This window comes from Meriones unguiculatus, chromosome 12 (assembly GCF_030254825.1).
Source record: "Meriones unguiculatus strain TT.TT164.6M chromosome 12, Bangor_MerUng_6.1, whole genome shotgun sequence".
Taxonomy (NCBI): domain Eukaryota; kingdom Metazoa; phylum Chordata; class Mammalia; order Rodentia; family Muridae; genus Meriones; species Meriones unguiculatus.
In genome coordinates, this window is record NC_083360.1 from 91,282,326 (window position 1) to 91,298,222 (window position 15,897).

General features: G+C 42.5%; 1 protein-coding gene across 1 annotated transcript in view; it reads left to right on the plus strand.

Moving 5' to 3' along the window:
• C12H2orf73 (chromosome 12 C2orf73 homolog) overlaps positions 1-15,897 on the plus strand; it is a 35,972-nt gene that overhangs the window by 8,453 nt on the left and 11,622 nt on the right. Inside the window, 2 exon segments of the mRNA XM_021646923.2 lie at positions 5,126-5,333; positions 15,311-15,464. Coding sequence (XP_021502598.1) covers positions 5,126-5,333; positions 15,311-15,464 — 362 coding nt within the window.

Here is a 15,897-nt window from a genome sequence, read left to right on the forward strand (position 1 = left end):
TTCTTTAATTGGTCATTAAGTGTACTATAAATGTCTGTTAGATCCATTTAATTTACAATGTCATTCACTTCTAAAGCTTCTCTAGTTTTTTCAGTGGCCCGGCTATAGAACCATTCGACTTATAATGTCATTCTGGAATTTCTCTATTTAGTCTTGAGGTAACCTGTCTACTGATGAGAATATAGTATTGAAGTTACCCATTATCACTGTTTTGGGATCAATTTGTGATTTTAGGTTTAATAGTGTTTCACCATTGGGTGACACTGAGTCAGGCACATAAATGTTCATCAAAAATCTTGTTGGTGGATTTTTTTTTAATAGTCATGAAATGCTCCTCTCTCCCATTTTTTGCTTTTTGGTTTTTTTGTTTTTTTTTTTTTTTTGGAAGTCTATTTGTCACATATTAGGATAGCTATGCCTACTTGTACTTAGTTATATGTGCTTGGATTACCTTTTGCCACCCATTTATCCTAATATGGTAGCTATAATTGATGGTGAGATGTGTTTCTCAGAGGCAGAGGCAGTAAAAAGATGGGTCCTGTTTTCTAATCCAGTCTGTTTTGTATGTTTTGGAGGGGTGGAGTGTTGAGTATGACTGATACCCTTCCTGGGCTTGTACTCTGGACTGGCGTCTTTGGTTTTTAGAATGTGAATAACATCTTTCTGGGGCTTTTCTGGCTTTCAAAAGTCGGTTGTTGCTGGGCAGTTGGTGACACATGCCTCTAATCCCAGCAGTGGCAGGCAGATCTCTGAGTTCAAGGCCAGCCTGGTGTACATGGTAGGTTTCTCAAGACAGCCAAGACTACACAGAGAAACCTTGTCTCAAGAAATAAAAAAGAAAAGTCAGTTGTTATTCCAAGGTCCATGCTTTTGTATGTGACTTGGTTTTCCTTTCTTGCAGCTTTCAACACCCTTCCTTTGTTCTGTGTATTTGGTATTTTATTATGTGACATAAAGAGTTTCTTTTCTGGTCCTGTCTATTTGGTGTTCTGTATACCTTAATAAGCATCTCTTTTTTTTTTTAGATTTAGTAAATTTTTTATGATTTTGTTGAAATATTTTTATGCCTCCGTTCTGAGTTTCTTCTCATTCTTCTAAACCCAGCATTTCTCAACCTGTGGGTCATGACCCCTTTTGGGGTTGAATGACCCTTTCACAGGGGTCTCCTAAAACCATCAGAAAACATGGGTGTTTACATTACACATCTTAACAGTAGCAAAATTAAAGTCATGAAGCAGCAAAGAAAATAATTCTATGGTTGGGGAACACCACACCACAACAGAAGGAACTGTGTTAAAGGGTCACAGCTCTCAGTTGAAAACCACTGTTCTATACCTATCACTTATACATTTGTCTTTTTATAGTGACCCCAAGTTCCTGCATGTTGTATTTAACATTTCCTGAGTCTAAGAAAATGTGGGTTTAATCTTCTGTAGGTTTAAAAGGTTCTTGCAGCTGGTCTTCAGATACCTATGAAGGGCTTACGAGAGTCTTCAAGTGGCTCTTGAGTGACAGAGAATGGGGTCACAGTGAAAGCGGAAGTGCTCTTTGGAGACAGGGCACAGTATTATAAATGTTTTTGTTTCCTCAGATGATGAGATGAGAGCTATGCCCAAGCTTTACTAATACATGGCTTGGACTGAGCCCAGAGCATCTCTACCTAAATATCCCTAGGAGTAGGTAGGCGTGGAAGCTTCTAGTCTCCATACAATCTAATCTTCTGAAAGCCTGGACCTTGAAGGCTTCAGCTTCCAGCCTCCATCTGCTAGCCTAGGCCTAGAATGTTTTCAGCCTCTGAGACTTAGTGTTGAATAAACTCACCTTTCCAGTTCTTTCTGAACCCTGGCTGGCTAGTTCAACTCAGCTGTTCTGACTCAAACTCCTCTCCAAGGTGATTGATTCGAATTGGCTTGTCTTCTCACTGAGTTGCTCTGCTTGGAAAAACTGCCTCTGAACTCCATGAACTGCACTGAACTGCCTGCAGAAACCACCTGCACTGAATTCAGCTGAACTTTATTGAGCTATACTGTACTGACTGCATGAGCTCCACTGTATTCCTGTACTGTCTCCATAACTCTCTGCTCTCTCTGCACTGCTCTTAAGCAGCTTCTCTTTCCTATCTGTTCTTACGAGAGTTGGGTATATCCTATCTCTGACTCATTCTGTCAAATCTTTCTCTGTCACTTTGTCCCTCAATTAGACATTATTGTCTGGGATTAAAGGTGTGTGGTGAATTCCAGCCAGAGGAATTAAAGGTGTGTTGTATCCAGCCCACACACTGGGAAAAGATCTTCACCAATCCTACATTCAGTAGAGGGCAATTATCTAGAATATGTAAAGAACTCAAGAATTTAGCCACCAACAAATCAAATAATTCAATTAAAAAATGGAGTACAGAGCTAAGCAGAGAATTCCCAAAACACTTAAAGAGGAAAACACTTAAAGAAATGCTCAATTTCATCAGGGAAATGCAAATCAAAACGACCTGGCATTTCCACCTCACACCAGTCAGAATGGCTAAGATCAAAAATCAAGTGATAACACATGCTGGAGAGGATGTGGAGAAAGGGAACCCTCCTCCACTGTTGGTGGGTGTGCAAACTTGTACAACCACTTTGGAAATCAATCTGACACTTTCTCAGAAAATTGGGAATAGCACTATTTCAAGATCCAGCTATACCACTCCTGGGCATATACCCAAAAGATGCCCCACTATTCAATAAGGACATTTGCCCAACTATGTTCATAGGAACATAGTTTGTAGTAGCCAGAAACTGGAAACAACCTAGAGGTCCCTCAGTGGAGGAATGAACACAGAAACATCTACACAATGGAATACTACTCAGCTATTAAAAACAAGGAAATCATGAAATTTGTAGGCAAATGGATGGAACTAAAAGAGATCATCCTGAGTGAGGTAACCCAGAAACAGAAAGACAGGCATGGTATACATTCACTAAAAAGCAGATATTAGCCGTATAATATAGGACAGCCATCTACAGACCTAAAGAAGTTAAACACTAAGGAGGACCCTAGGGAGGATACTTAAATCTCATTCAGAATGGCAAACAGGATAGACACCAGAAGCAGTGGAAGAGAGGAAACAGGATGGGAGTCTACTATAGAGGGTCCTCTGAAAGGATTCACCCAACAGGGGATCAAAGCAGATGCTGAGAGTCAGGGCCAAACTTTGGGCAGAGTGCAGCGAGTCTTATGGAGGAAGAGAGGGGTGGAATTAGAGGGACATGGAGGGGACAGGAGCCCCACAAGAAGACCAACAAAGCTAAAGGATCTGAGCCCACGGGGTTCTGCAGAGACTGATGCACCAACAGAGGACCATGCATGGAGAGGACCTAGATCCCCTGCTCAGATGTGGCTGATTGGCAGCTCAGTCACCATGTGGATCTCTGAGTGAGAGGAGTCCAGGCTGCCTCTATCATGAACTCAGTTGCCTGTTCTTTGATCACTAGCCCCTGATGATGTTGTCTTGCCAGGCCATGGAGGAAGAGGATCCAGGCAGTCCTGATGAGACTTAACAAACTATGGGCAGATGGCAATAGTGGAGAATTCCCCTTTCAGTGGACTAGGGGAAGGCGATAGGGGAAAGGAGGGGAGATGGGACTGGGAGGAGTGGAGGGAGGGGCTTCAATTGGGGTATATAATGAATAAATTGTGAAAAAAAATTTAAAAAATAACATTAGACCAAAAAAAAAAAAGGTGTATTATGTCTATATTTCACCAGAGAGATTAAGGGTGTGTATTCCAGCCAGAGGGATTAAAGATTCGTACAAAGGGCATGTCTGTATTCCACCTGGATCCAGCCCTAGGTCTAGGTCTTTGGATGTGATCCCTTGCCAGAGCAGCCATGTTGCTGGATTAAAATTTCTCTGCCTGGGGTGCTAGGCTATCCTCAGATAGAGAAAAGATTGACTTTCTTCTTCTGTTATGCGTCTTCTACCTCCTAGTGGCTGCCAAGATTTAAGTTTTTCACCCTCTTATTTTTTTTTTCAGACACTAATGGTCCTTGAGGTTAAAAAAGTTTTTCTTGGGCTGGAGAGATGGCTCAGTGGTTAAGAACACTGTCTCCTCTTCCAGAGTTCCTGAGTTCAATTCCCAGCAACCACATGGTGGCTCACAACCATTTATCCTGGAATCTGATGCCCTCTTATGGCATGCAGGTATACACTTGGATAGAACACTCATCTACATAATAAATAAATAAATCTTAGAAAAATTTTTAAAAAGTTTTTCTCTATTGTTTATGAAACACTGTAAGCATATCTTTAATTTCCCTTTGCAAGAATTTTTGGTGTTTTGAGATAGTAGCTCTAACTGGCCTGGATTTTTCTGGATAGACCAGGCTGACCTTGAACTCACAGAGATCCACCTGCCTCTGCCTGTGCTGGAGTAATAGGTATGTGTCACCTGATGTAGCGATTCTTATTTTTATGGCGTAACTCTTAGAATAAAAAAAAACCGAAAAAAATGTTTTCCAAGTGAACTTTTAAAATTAAGTGATGCTGGGGTACCCTCTTCTACTCTTCCTCACCTTATCCCCTGAGAAAAGCTTCTCACTGAACCTGGAACTAGGCCACCTGTCAGCAAACCCCAGTGGCCCTCCTGTTCCTATACCCACAGCTCTGAGGCCGCAGGCACTTGCAGCCATCCCCTCTTCTTTACGTGGGTGCTAAGGTTTGAACTCAGGTACATGTGAGGCAAGTGGCCTTACCTGCTCTTATCCACTCAGCCATCATCTCAGCCCAATAATTAAACTTTTAAAGAAGATATGTTCAGATTAGCATGTAACCTACCCATGTGTGTAAATACTTCAAACATGATTCGCAAGCATAATCAAGTTACTACTCTTTACTCCAAGAAAATGATAGTCTGTTCACTATTCTAGTTTATCATGATGAATAACCACTATTAACACAGTCCCTTTATTTCCTACATGATTTAGAGTGAGAAGATACCCCAATTTCAAATTTTAATAGCATAAGTCTATCAAAACCATTAATAAAGCCTAAATTGTCTTCACCAAAGCTTGAGATATATTTAGAGCTTAATTATAATTACTGAGCTGTTTATTGGGATAAATGATTTACTACCTAATTATGTTTTTCAGACAGCATAAAATAGAAGATGCTGATATAGCATTCGTAACTGAAAATAAAGAAAAAATCAAACATGAAAAACATCCTGGGAAAAGCACACAGCACTCAATATCCTGTGTGGACAGAAGACGCGTGTATTATGCTAAATTCATAAACTCAAACTCAAGGACATACAATGAACCAGTTCCCTACATTGATAATAAAGGACCAGAGAAGGAGGTGGGACAGAGGTTTGTTTTGTACCTACAGAGTTAGGCTCGGAAGCTGTGTTGCGGGGCAGTTTGGTCAGGGTCTACTTAGAGGACATGGCACATCTCCGAGCAGTGCAGTTGGAACTGCACAGAGTGGTGCTCAGAGCGGTAACCTGGAGCTCTCCCGGCAGGGAGCCAGGGCTGCTGAGGTCTACGCGTGTGGCCGAAGAACCCGGCCAGCCACTTATCTCGAGCGTCACACTGTAGCTAGCAAGCGCTGCCGGAGGATTGCTGAAGAAGCTTCTTCCACAGGGTTGTGTCGGTGCCATGTACTAACAGCATTTCCCGTGCTCCTCGGAAAGTCAGGCTTCCTACAGAAGGCTGACTTCCACTCATTTAATGTGCAGAATTTTCTAGGAGTAAGCCGGATTTTGTGTAAATTATATTCTTTAACAATTTCTATGAGATATTATTCGAAATATTTTACAGATAATACTCCAGGGTATTACTCCATAGTAAACAGAAAATACAGTCTTCTATTTGGGCCCAGGACTATTGGCTTAGCCAAACCCCTCTCACTCACTCTACCATAGTAAATACGATGCATTGTTTTTTGAGTTGGGTTTGGTGAAGGATAATTTGTTGTATTTGCCTTCTATTGCTGCTGTTATCAATTACAAGCTTCAGTATTGGCTTGAAGCAACACGGGTCTACTCTCAGGCAGTCTTGAACTTGGGAAGTCCCAGGTCAGTGTCACTGAATCTGTTCCTGCCTTTCTCCGCATGGGGAGGATGGCTCTATACCTTAGATCAGTACACCTTCCTCCTCAGAGGCAGCAGCAGCACCCCTTCAAATCTCTCCTTTGGACAGCGATCCTAGTTCCTCGCAAAGGGACCTTTGAGATTACCACAGGCCCATCCAATACTCCAGGATAATCCCTCATCTCAAAATCCCTGCCTATCAGCCCTTTGCAGTGTGAAGCAACTACCCACAAGCTCGGAGATTAAGTCACAAGCGTCCTTGGCTGATCAGAGGAACGTTTTCCGGATGCTGGTGTCTACACTATAGAGTACCCATTTGAGTGTGTGGTCCCATACTCTTGCCATAGGTGTAAACACGTCACCCACCACACAGCCAGCTGTGGAATGCTGCCTCGGGCCTGCAAACTTCCCCCGAGCCCATCCTCTTCTCCCACTACACAAGGACAATTACAAAACTGACCTGTCTTCTATAATTTCGCCTTTTCTAGGGAGCCATACAAATTAGTCTGTACAGTCTGTGGCTTTAAAAAGAATCTTCTCAGAAAAAAAATGCATTATAGTTTGTTCATACAGTCTGACTTTTTCACCTTTTCTCTGCAGCTGTGTATTTTCCTTATGACCAAAGCAAATAAGCTTTGGTGTCTTTATCTACAGAGCAAAGATAGTAGTTATCTCAGAGAGAATTTGTGAGTATTTGTTGCGTGACAAAATGTTTCCTGTGGAGTTGCAACACATTCCCCCTAGATAGGAGACCCTGGCAGACCAAAGAACAGATACCACCAAAGACCAACTTAGCAAACCAATACGTTTTATTGGGCTTACTTAGAGGAGCAGAAATGACTCAAGGACAGCTTCGTCATCAAGGCTCACCCCAGCACGGGTGACAGCCGGAAAACCTGGAGCCCATTATATAGCCTGCAGGCAGCTCAACAGGCTGGAGACTGTTCCTGTGACTCTGGTCACCTCTTCCAGACAACTGTCTTCAGGCTGATTTCCAATTCTTTCAGGCATCTGGTCTGGTCTCTGAAGGTGTTTTGTTTGGTTGTTTGGTTGGTTGATTGGTTTTGGGCTTCTGAGAGGGCTCTCAGCAGTCAAAAAAGTTATTACTCTGGCAGGGAGGGAGCTTGTGAATCTGGTCAGTTGCAGGGACTTTCTGAAGCTGTTTTGAGCTCTTTACCTTCCTGCTTAAGGAGTTTTTGTGGGATGGAGTGCTTTAATCTTTGAGGAAACTGTTACACAACAGGCTTAAAAATGATATTTTCGTCAAGCCCTTTTCTAGATGGTAGATGGTAGGGATTCAGCAGTGAGCCAAATAAGTGAGGGAAATGCTCTGACCTTAGGTTGCTTATTTTCTAACGGAGGAATGAGCAACATAAGTAAGTTAATTAGATGTTGAATGCCATGGAATGGAGGACAGGAAGGACCACTGGCCATAGAGTTACAACTTTTTCTTTTAATTTTGTCTCTCTCCCTCTCTTCCCCCACCTCTCTACGTACGTGTGTGTGTGTGTGTGTGTGTGTTGCAAGAGTCTATTCTCTTCTTCCATAGTGAAAGTCTTGTGGGGAACAAACTCAGGACTCAGACTTAGCGACAGGTGTGTTTACCTTCTGAGCCATCTTGCTAGCAGTGAGCTGTAGTTTTAAACAGGTGTTCAAAGAAAGTTCCATTAAAGATGGTTCTGAGTGAGGAAGTGACTACCATGTAGAACATTCATGGTACACGAAGGAAGCATGTATAAGCAATCATTCTTAGTGGCAGTCTACTGATCTGCGCAGCCGTGGGGCTGGGGAGCCCACTGTACCCCCCTGACAGCTGGATTCTGTAGTAGGAGCCCTAACACAGTACTGAGTTTAGAAACTGAACCACAGATGCTATGCATAATCGCCAGTGCAGAGATGATTGCGATTCCTCATGAACGTGTTTTGCAGCGTGCCATCTGTGGAAGGAGAAATGTGCCTCCTGAACAGTCTCACCCACCTCACCCTGTCCCACCTCTTTCCCACCTTGGGTCACACTGTAGTTAACGGAGATTGTCTGGGGCACCCTCCATGCTCACGCCATCCTTCTGCTGTTCTGAGTGGCACTGACTGAGAACTAGTTCAGTGTTGAATTTAAGTCATCTCTCCCCACAGTCAAGTCACTCAGAGAAAAACTGGTTCAGAAAATAGAAAGAAGAAAAGTGGAAGCTTGAAAACTTAATCCCAAATAACTTGCTCTGGTTTACGGTATTGTGGAAAAGAACAAAAATTAGTAACTGTTATCAGTGAGGCTAGCTGACCATTGAGGTGCACTCATGTTTTTTTGGTAGTAAACCAGTAAGAGCCAGGCAAAGCAAGTCTGAAATGGAGTAAAACACAGATAAAATAGATATGCCACACTTAGAGAAGGATTTGTGCACAGTGGATGGAATATTCATATTTCAAAAACAATAAACTTGCAAAGCCCTCAATTCCAAGAACCTAAAGAATGCTCACTTTTATTTTACATGTGTATAAACTTCATTCTTTAATTCAAGATGGAATTTCTTTTTAAAATTTAGCTTAATTAAAATATAGTAATGCTGGCTTTAATATAAAATTAAGCTGCCTAAATATTTTAACTGCTATTTACTGGTATGATAGTACACTGAGACTTCAACACCAATTGTTTGACCTTATATTTTCTTTGGTTGACTGGTTAGTTTGGTAGGTCCCTTTACTGGGCAGTGTCTCCCTATGGAGGCAGCCTAAGCCTAGAACCTGAAATTCTCTTGCCTCAGATCACTGAGAGCTGGGATTACAGGTGTATGTTCCCACACCTAGCATTTAGTTTTATTAGTTTACAAGATTTTTAAAAGAAATAATCATCTATACATTTCTACCTAAGGACATAAAATTACAAGTGGTTTGCTGCTGCTACTGTTTTGTTTGTTTCTTTCTAAGGCTAGAAAACATTGGTCCAAGGCACCAAGACCAAATTCTCAGCACAAAGAAGATTTATTTTCTCCAGAGGGTCAAAAGGCAGTGTAGAGGAATTTTAATCCAGCAACATGGCTGCTCTAGCAAAGGATCACATCCAAAGACCTAGGTCAGTGTGGCCTGGGTGTAATACATACCTTTAATCCCTCTGGCTAGAATACACGCCTTTAATCTCTGTGGCTGTAATACAGACACACCTTTACTGCACACCTTTACTCCCCAAAATGACATCTAATTAGGGGACAGACAAAGTGAGTCAGAGATAGGATATGCCCAGTTCTCATAAGAAAGAGGTTACTTGGTCCTTGGTTGGAGATTCAGTCTCACAAGGACTTTGCAGCCAGGCCTGAAGATACCTAATAAGCTAGGGTCAGATGAAAGGGGAGAAGGTCCTCCCCTATCAGTGGACTTGGAAAAGGGTAGGGAGAAGATGAGAGAGGGAGGGTGGGAATGGGAGGGAATGAGGGAGCGGGATATAGCTGGGATACAAAGTTAATAAACTGTAACTAATATTAAAAAAATAAAAATTTAATAAAAAAAGAGGTTACTTAAGAGTAGGCAGAGAGGAGACAGACAATGCAGTGTAGTGGAGGAATCAAGTACAGTACAGAAATAAAATAGAGTTTGTGGAAACAGTACAGTACAGTTCAGGAGTATTGTATAATTCTGTGCAATTTGGTTCAGTTGAGTGCAACTGAATTTGTGGAGTTCAGATGCAAATTTTCCAGGCAGAGCAATTCAGATGGAAGCCAAGAGAAGCCAATTTGAATCAGTCAGCTTGGAGAGGAGTTTGAGACAGAACAGCTGAGTTGAACCAGCCAGCGAGAGTTCAGAAAGAGAAAGGTTAAGTTTATTCAGCAGTAAGTCTCAGAGGCTGAAAACATTAAGCCTAGGTTAGCAGACAGAGGCTGGAAGCTGAAGGTCTGGGCTTGTAGAAGATTCGATTATATGGAGGCTGGAAGCTTCCAGGCCTAGGCTTAGGGGTAGTCAGAAATGCTGTGAGCTCAGTCCAAGTCATGTATTAATAAAACTTAGGTATGGCTCTCATCTCATCCCCTCTTCTGAGGAAATAACATTTACAAGGCAGGGAATAAGAAAAAAAGACAGGAGATGGAGGATGAGGGAGAAGGGAAAGGTAACTAGGAAGAAGTAGGAGGGGCTTTTGTCCCAGGGGGACAAAGGATTCTGTCTGGGTAGAGAGGAAACAGATGCGGAGTGTAGAAAAACTGCAGTTTATAAAGGTACAACAGGAAATCCCGTGTTAGGATGAGGTGTTTACTTTTAATTGGGCATGTTAATTAGGTGAACCAAAGGGGACTTTTGACTGTTGAACTTTAATACTTTGATAGCTGGACCCTGGTAGTCAGCCTCAGGAGGAGGAAGTGGCCAGACAAGCAAATAGTCCTTGGAGGCCTGCTTTAAGAACATAATCTAATGGTTTTCAGCAAGGCAGAGGAAATGGGAGAAAAGGGCAAGGCCTGCCGGAGCCATGCTTGTCACAGTAAAGGTGGCCAATATCCCTTCAGGTACTTTTAAAGTACTTTCTAATGTTTACTGAAACATATCTCCAAATCGTAGTTTCAGAGCACTAGCCATTGTTCATCTCCGTGAAAAAAAGACATTTCCAAAGTCAAATCAAAGGTTTAGTTTTAAATACCCTTTTCAGAGTCACAGTTCACACTTGCGTGTAAAAGTTCTGAGCCTGTTTGAATTTGCTTGAAAATGTTCACCATTTCCAAGATAGCTTTATCTATGAAAACTTCTGCACAACCTCTATTAATAAATATGGAAGAGAACTGTTGTTCCACAGAACACAACTTTGAAGTGACTGTTGTAGGAGACTTTAAGAGTTGTTTTTAAATAGCAAACTTTCCACATCCCTGGTACCTACAGCTTGAGAACGTTGTAACTCACGTGACCTTGGCTGCCATTTGTGATAAGACTTCTTCTTCTTTTTTTTTTTTTTTTAAAGCCACCAAGCTCCTTGAATAATTTCTTGTGATCTGTGTAAAGTTTTGTCAGAAATCCCTGTCCTTGGGAATCTCTAGAATGTGGTAGTGGTCGTGGAGGTGTTAGCGGTTGCTCCTGGGGGTGATGGTGGTAGTGGTGGTGGTGGTGGAGGTAGTGATGAGGAAGGTGGTGGTGGGTGGTGAAGGTGGTGGAGGTGGTGGAGGAGGAGGTGGTGGTGATGGTGGAAGTGCTGGTAGAGGTGGTTTTAGACAGGGAATCACTGTGCAGATCTGGCTGGCTGGCCTTGAACTCACAGAGACCTGCCTGGTTCTGCCTCCTGAGTGCTGAGATTCAAGGCCTGCACCACACCCTCCCCCATAGCATGACTTACGCTCCACACGAGGCAGCTCCCACCACCACCACTCCTGTGCCTTTAGGCCTACAAGCTCCTTCGTTTGCCTAACTAGCTTCTCTAGAATGTTCTTGCCTCACTGCCTGAGGGAGAGCTCATGATTTGCCACGGGAATGGAAGGTAGTAATGTTTACTAAAACTTCTGAAGCTTAGGGTTACTAAGAGTCTTACATGGTTATTTTCTTAGACTGACTTCTAAATGTGACCAGTGGTCCAATATGGCATCAGTCATTCAGCTCTCCAATCGAGGAGTTAGGGAGATCTTTGCTATCGAGAATATGTAGGCATTTCCCATAAATGAGCTCCAGAGATTAGTGTCCTGAGGCATAAGGGGTAGACCTTAGACTAAGAGAGGGAACTTCCTTGTGGCTCTCAAAGCTTTGAAGAGAAGCGACTCTCTTTAGGTAGTGGCCCCTTTACAATCTGCAAAACATAGCCTGCCCTTCAAAGCTCAGACAAGGCCATCACACTGCCACTTTTCCTGCTGTAGTTTATTTTGCCATAAAATGATTTCTGTGTCAAAGCCAATCAATGCAATGTTAGAGTGGGCCATGGAACAGTGACTTTTTCTATTAGCCTTTCAGCTGAGAGTGAGGTAAGATGACAGTGAGCCTCTATTCTATTAATTTCATACTGTCTTGTGAGAACACACGTAGATCCAAAGGCATGCACACATGCATAGGTGCACACATGTTCTCATGACCACACTTGGCAGATATGAGAAAGAGAGCCCCAAAAGGAAAGTAGCAAGAGTGTCACTGAGGAGATGTGCTTAATATTCATGAAAGCACCCCAACCACAGAGTTCTAATTCACTAGTCAGACCTTTAAGAAAAAAAGTTTATTATTTCCTTTATACTTGTGAAATGAAAGAGATGAGTTTGGTAAAATTCTTAAAGAATTTTGCTTAAAGGTGAACTCATATCTCTGCTTGTATAACTCTAGGGGAAACATGAAGAGCCCCAGATGTTCCCTAATGATTCTTTTGACCAGCATCACTTTTTTAGTTACTTGAATACTAGCAAAGTAAGTTTCTGCTCCCCAACAGTAGATGATCTAGGTACAGACCTTACAATCTGTATATAGGAAACTTCCTCAGGCCAGTTACAGTTACAGTCTCAAAGTCTGTCTCCTCTAAAATGTAGGTTGAAATTTAAATGTTGCTCTCTGGGTTGAGAGCTGAGACCTAGGCCTTAAAGGCCTTTAAGGCCCTGCCTTCGTGGGTGGGCTTAATTTTGTCATAAAGGGCAAGGCTGGCATTGTCAGGCCTTTCTTTTCCCTCCCACCCCCGCCACCTTGAGAAGTGGAGACTCCCGTTGAAATTAGTTGCCAGACCTGCCAGAGCCAGGCTGTCTGCTTATGATACTTCATAGGCTCTGGGATTGAAAGCCAATAAACTTACATACATTGTGAATTACCCTGTCTGTGGTGGCCCAGCTACACACAACAGAGCAAGTACTTTGAGATGGCATGATTAAACCTGTGCTTATCTGCCTTAGCCATGGTGGGAGTAACAACAGGGCACAAAATTTGGGGCATGTAAGGTAAGTAACTGATGGCTAGTTCTGTACCTGAAGGCATTTCTTAATCTCTCTGTACTTTCCTCATCTGTAAAGGAATACGCCCACCTCAGAATTTTGCTAAAAGTAAGTTTTAAAAAACAAGGCATATACATTCTAGTTTGTGCATAATAAGCACCGTCATAATTATGGAATGGAGAAGAGCTGTAGGAAAGCAGGCAGTCCAAGACCAGTAGCAAATGACTATTTTTAGCCAGATTGTGAGAAGGTACCATCTGTTTAGTAATCTGTTCTAGAATTTTCTCAAGACCTATACCAAGTAGTCTTAACTTAAAACTCCATGTCTAGCCCATTCTGGAAATACGAGACATCAGTCAGTTTCAGTATATTGTCCTGAACTTCCTAGTTCCTCAATTTCTGTGAAGTAATGTTTATAATTGCCCATTCTTTTATTATTCTTGACTGAAAGTTGTTGGCCTACAACTGGTGCTGATTAGACACACTGAGACCGGCTTCCCTGTGTCCTGTTCAGTTCTTGGTCCTGTGGTGTATGGACATCCCCCTTTGTCTGGCCTGAGACTGCCCCCTAACAGCCCACCTGGAGCTTAGCAGCGGTGCCTTCAGCTCAGAAGAGTGCTCTCCTTCCATTTTGGTATTCTTTCTTGAGTTCTTGCTTACCATCCCCACAAAATAGTACTTTTGCTGTCTTTGGCATTTTCACAGTTTTATTTTATTTCTAAACTTTGCAACAGTCTCTGTCAAGTTGACCCCAGTAGACATTTCCATAGGGTATGCCCTTTTTCCAAGTGCTCATCCTTTTAGATGCTAAGCTCATTTAAGGGCTGAGTCCCTGTTCAGCGTTCCAGAAGAAACCTCGGAAGGCCTCTTCCTGGGCTCATCCATGGAGCCCCAATTGTCAGAATTAGTTACTTTTTTATTGCTGACAAAACGCCATGACCAAAAGTGACTTATGAAAATTTATTTTGACTTTTGTTCCAAAGATGTAAGAGTTTACTGTTGGCAAAGAAGCAGAGCATCAAGTGCAGGCCTGGCAGGGGGAGCAAGAAGCTGAGAGACGACATCTTCAGTGGCGAGCACAAGAGAGAGAGCAAACAGGATCAGGTCCAGCGAGGCAGCGCCTCCTAAACCTCCCCACATAGCCCACCAACTGGGGGCCAAGCATTCACATTCACGGGGGTGGGTCTCTTAAACTGCCACTCTTGGCGAGAGTGTTTTCAGCTGCTGAGTCGTCTCCCCAGTGCACTTAGTTTCTTATCCCTAAGATCATAATGACCCGTAAGCAGATCCCAAACTTCCAGGTGTGGCATTGCCTTCCTTCCAGGCCTTTCCTCCTCCATCAGTTTTAGTGTTTTCTTGAGAGCTGAGTAACAGTTCATCGCTTTCTTAATCTCTAAGGGTTGAACGGTCATAGGTGCTAAGAACCCATCAGTCCTCTTCTCTACAGTGTTTACTGCTGACGCTTCAGCAACACTGTAGATAATTCCCCTTTGGTTTATGAACCAAAAGTCAGTGTGAGCTGTTCTTAGGATTGCGACGTGAAACAGAAGAGAAAGCAGGAAAGCAGGAGAGCCGAGGGCCCTGCAATAATCTTCACGAAGAGCCCATGCCAGTTGCGTTTCTCTTTTATATATGTATAGCATTATGTGTTCTTGTAAGATGTAAAATGCGCTCAGTGGTGTGCGGTGGATCACAGACTAACAACTTTGCAAATAATAAAAATATTATTTTAGAGGTATCATGTGTTTGCTATAATAAAAAGAATAGAACATAATTTCAGATCAAATCATGTTTAACATGATTTAATATGGTCTATAAATAAAATAATATAAATATATAGCATAGAAATATAACGACCGTGTTAATTTTAATGGCTCTGTTACTAGACGGTAGTGTGATAATGAAGCAGATAGATTTTAGCTAAAATATGTGACTAGTTTTAGATACCACTTACAAGCTAATGTCTTTGTAAAAGCATTTACTCCCATATTTAAGAATGCCAGGGGACAGGCTCAGTTAAAATGTGTGTTACTGTGAGAACCCCTTGCATCTCCAAGATGAAGATGCCAGGACTAGGGGGGTCAGGATGGTAAAGGGATGGGAGGAGGCAGCAAAGACAGGCAGATCCCTGCAGCTCACGATCCAGCCAGCAAGGCAGGATGGTAAACTCCAAGTTCATTGGTAGACCCTGCCTCCCTAAACAAAATGAACATACATGCAGAAATATACCACGCAGATACACTATCTATGCACAAAGTGAATAATATTCTAATTCTAGCCTAATACCTTGTTACACTTAGTCACTGAATATTCCTAGACTTTAAGCACCAAATAAAAATTTCCACCATTATTTGATAGTGCATTTCCACATTTTTTTTTCTGTGAAGGGAAAATGGTGGTTACATAGGGAAGCACCGAAACCAGTCTCCCAACCATCTTATGACACCAAGAGCACCCAGCGAAGTGACTACCAAAAGCCAGCGTGCCCGCTGGTTTCGCCAGTCAGACATGCCAGGACGCGAAAGGCTTCTTGTGGGATAGGTAAGGTCATCCATGGCAAAACTTGATTACTCTCCTTGCCGCTATTGAATTCATGTGGTGTGCGGGCACTTCCTGAAAAAACGGCTTCGCTACAGAAGTTGAAAATACATAGATGACATAGACAGTCCTCTGAAGGTCTGCTCTTTCTTCCCAGGGGACAGCGTATCTCCAGACACAGTACTGGTCATTGATTTCACAAGCTTCAAAGTCAGGAACTTAGGAGCAGTCTGCTCAGTTTTCCCATCAAATTCTAAAAACTGTATCTATTAAAATAGCATCTGACCCTATATGGCACTATCTCAAAGTATTTTCTGAGGGGTACTGGTCACTCTGGCTTGTGGAATGTCCCTCATAAGCTTGTTTTAAACACTTGATTCCCCAGACAGTGAAGTGTTCATAGAACCATTAGGAAGCATACTCTTCCACACTTACG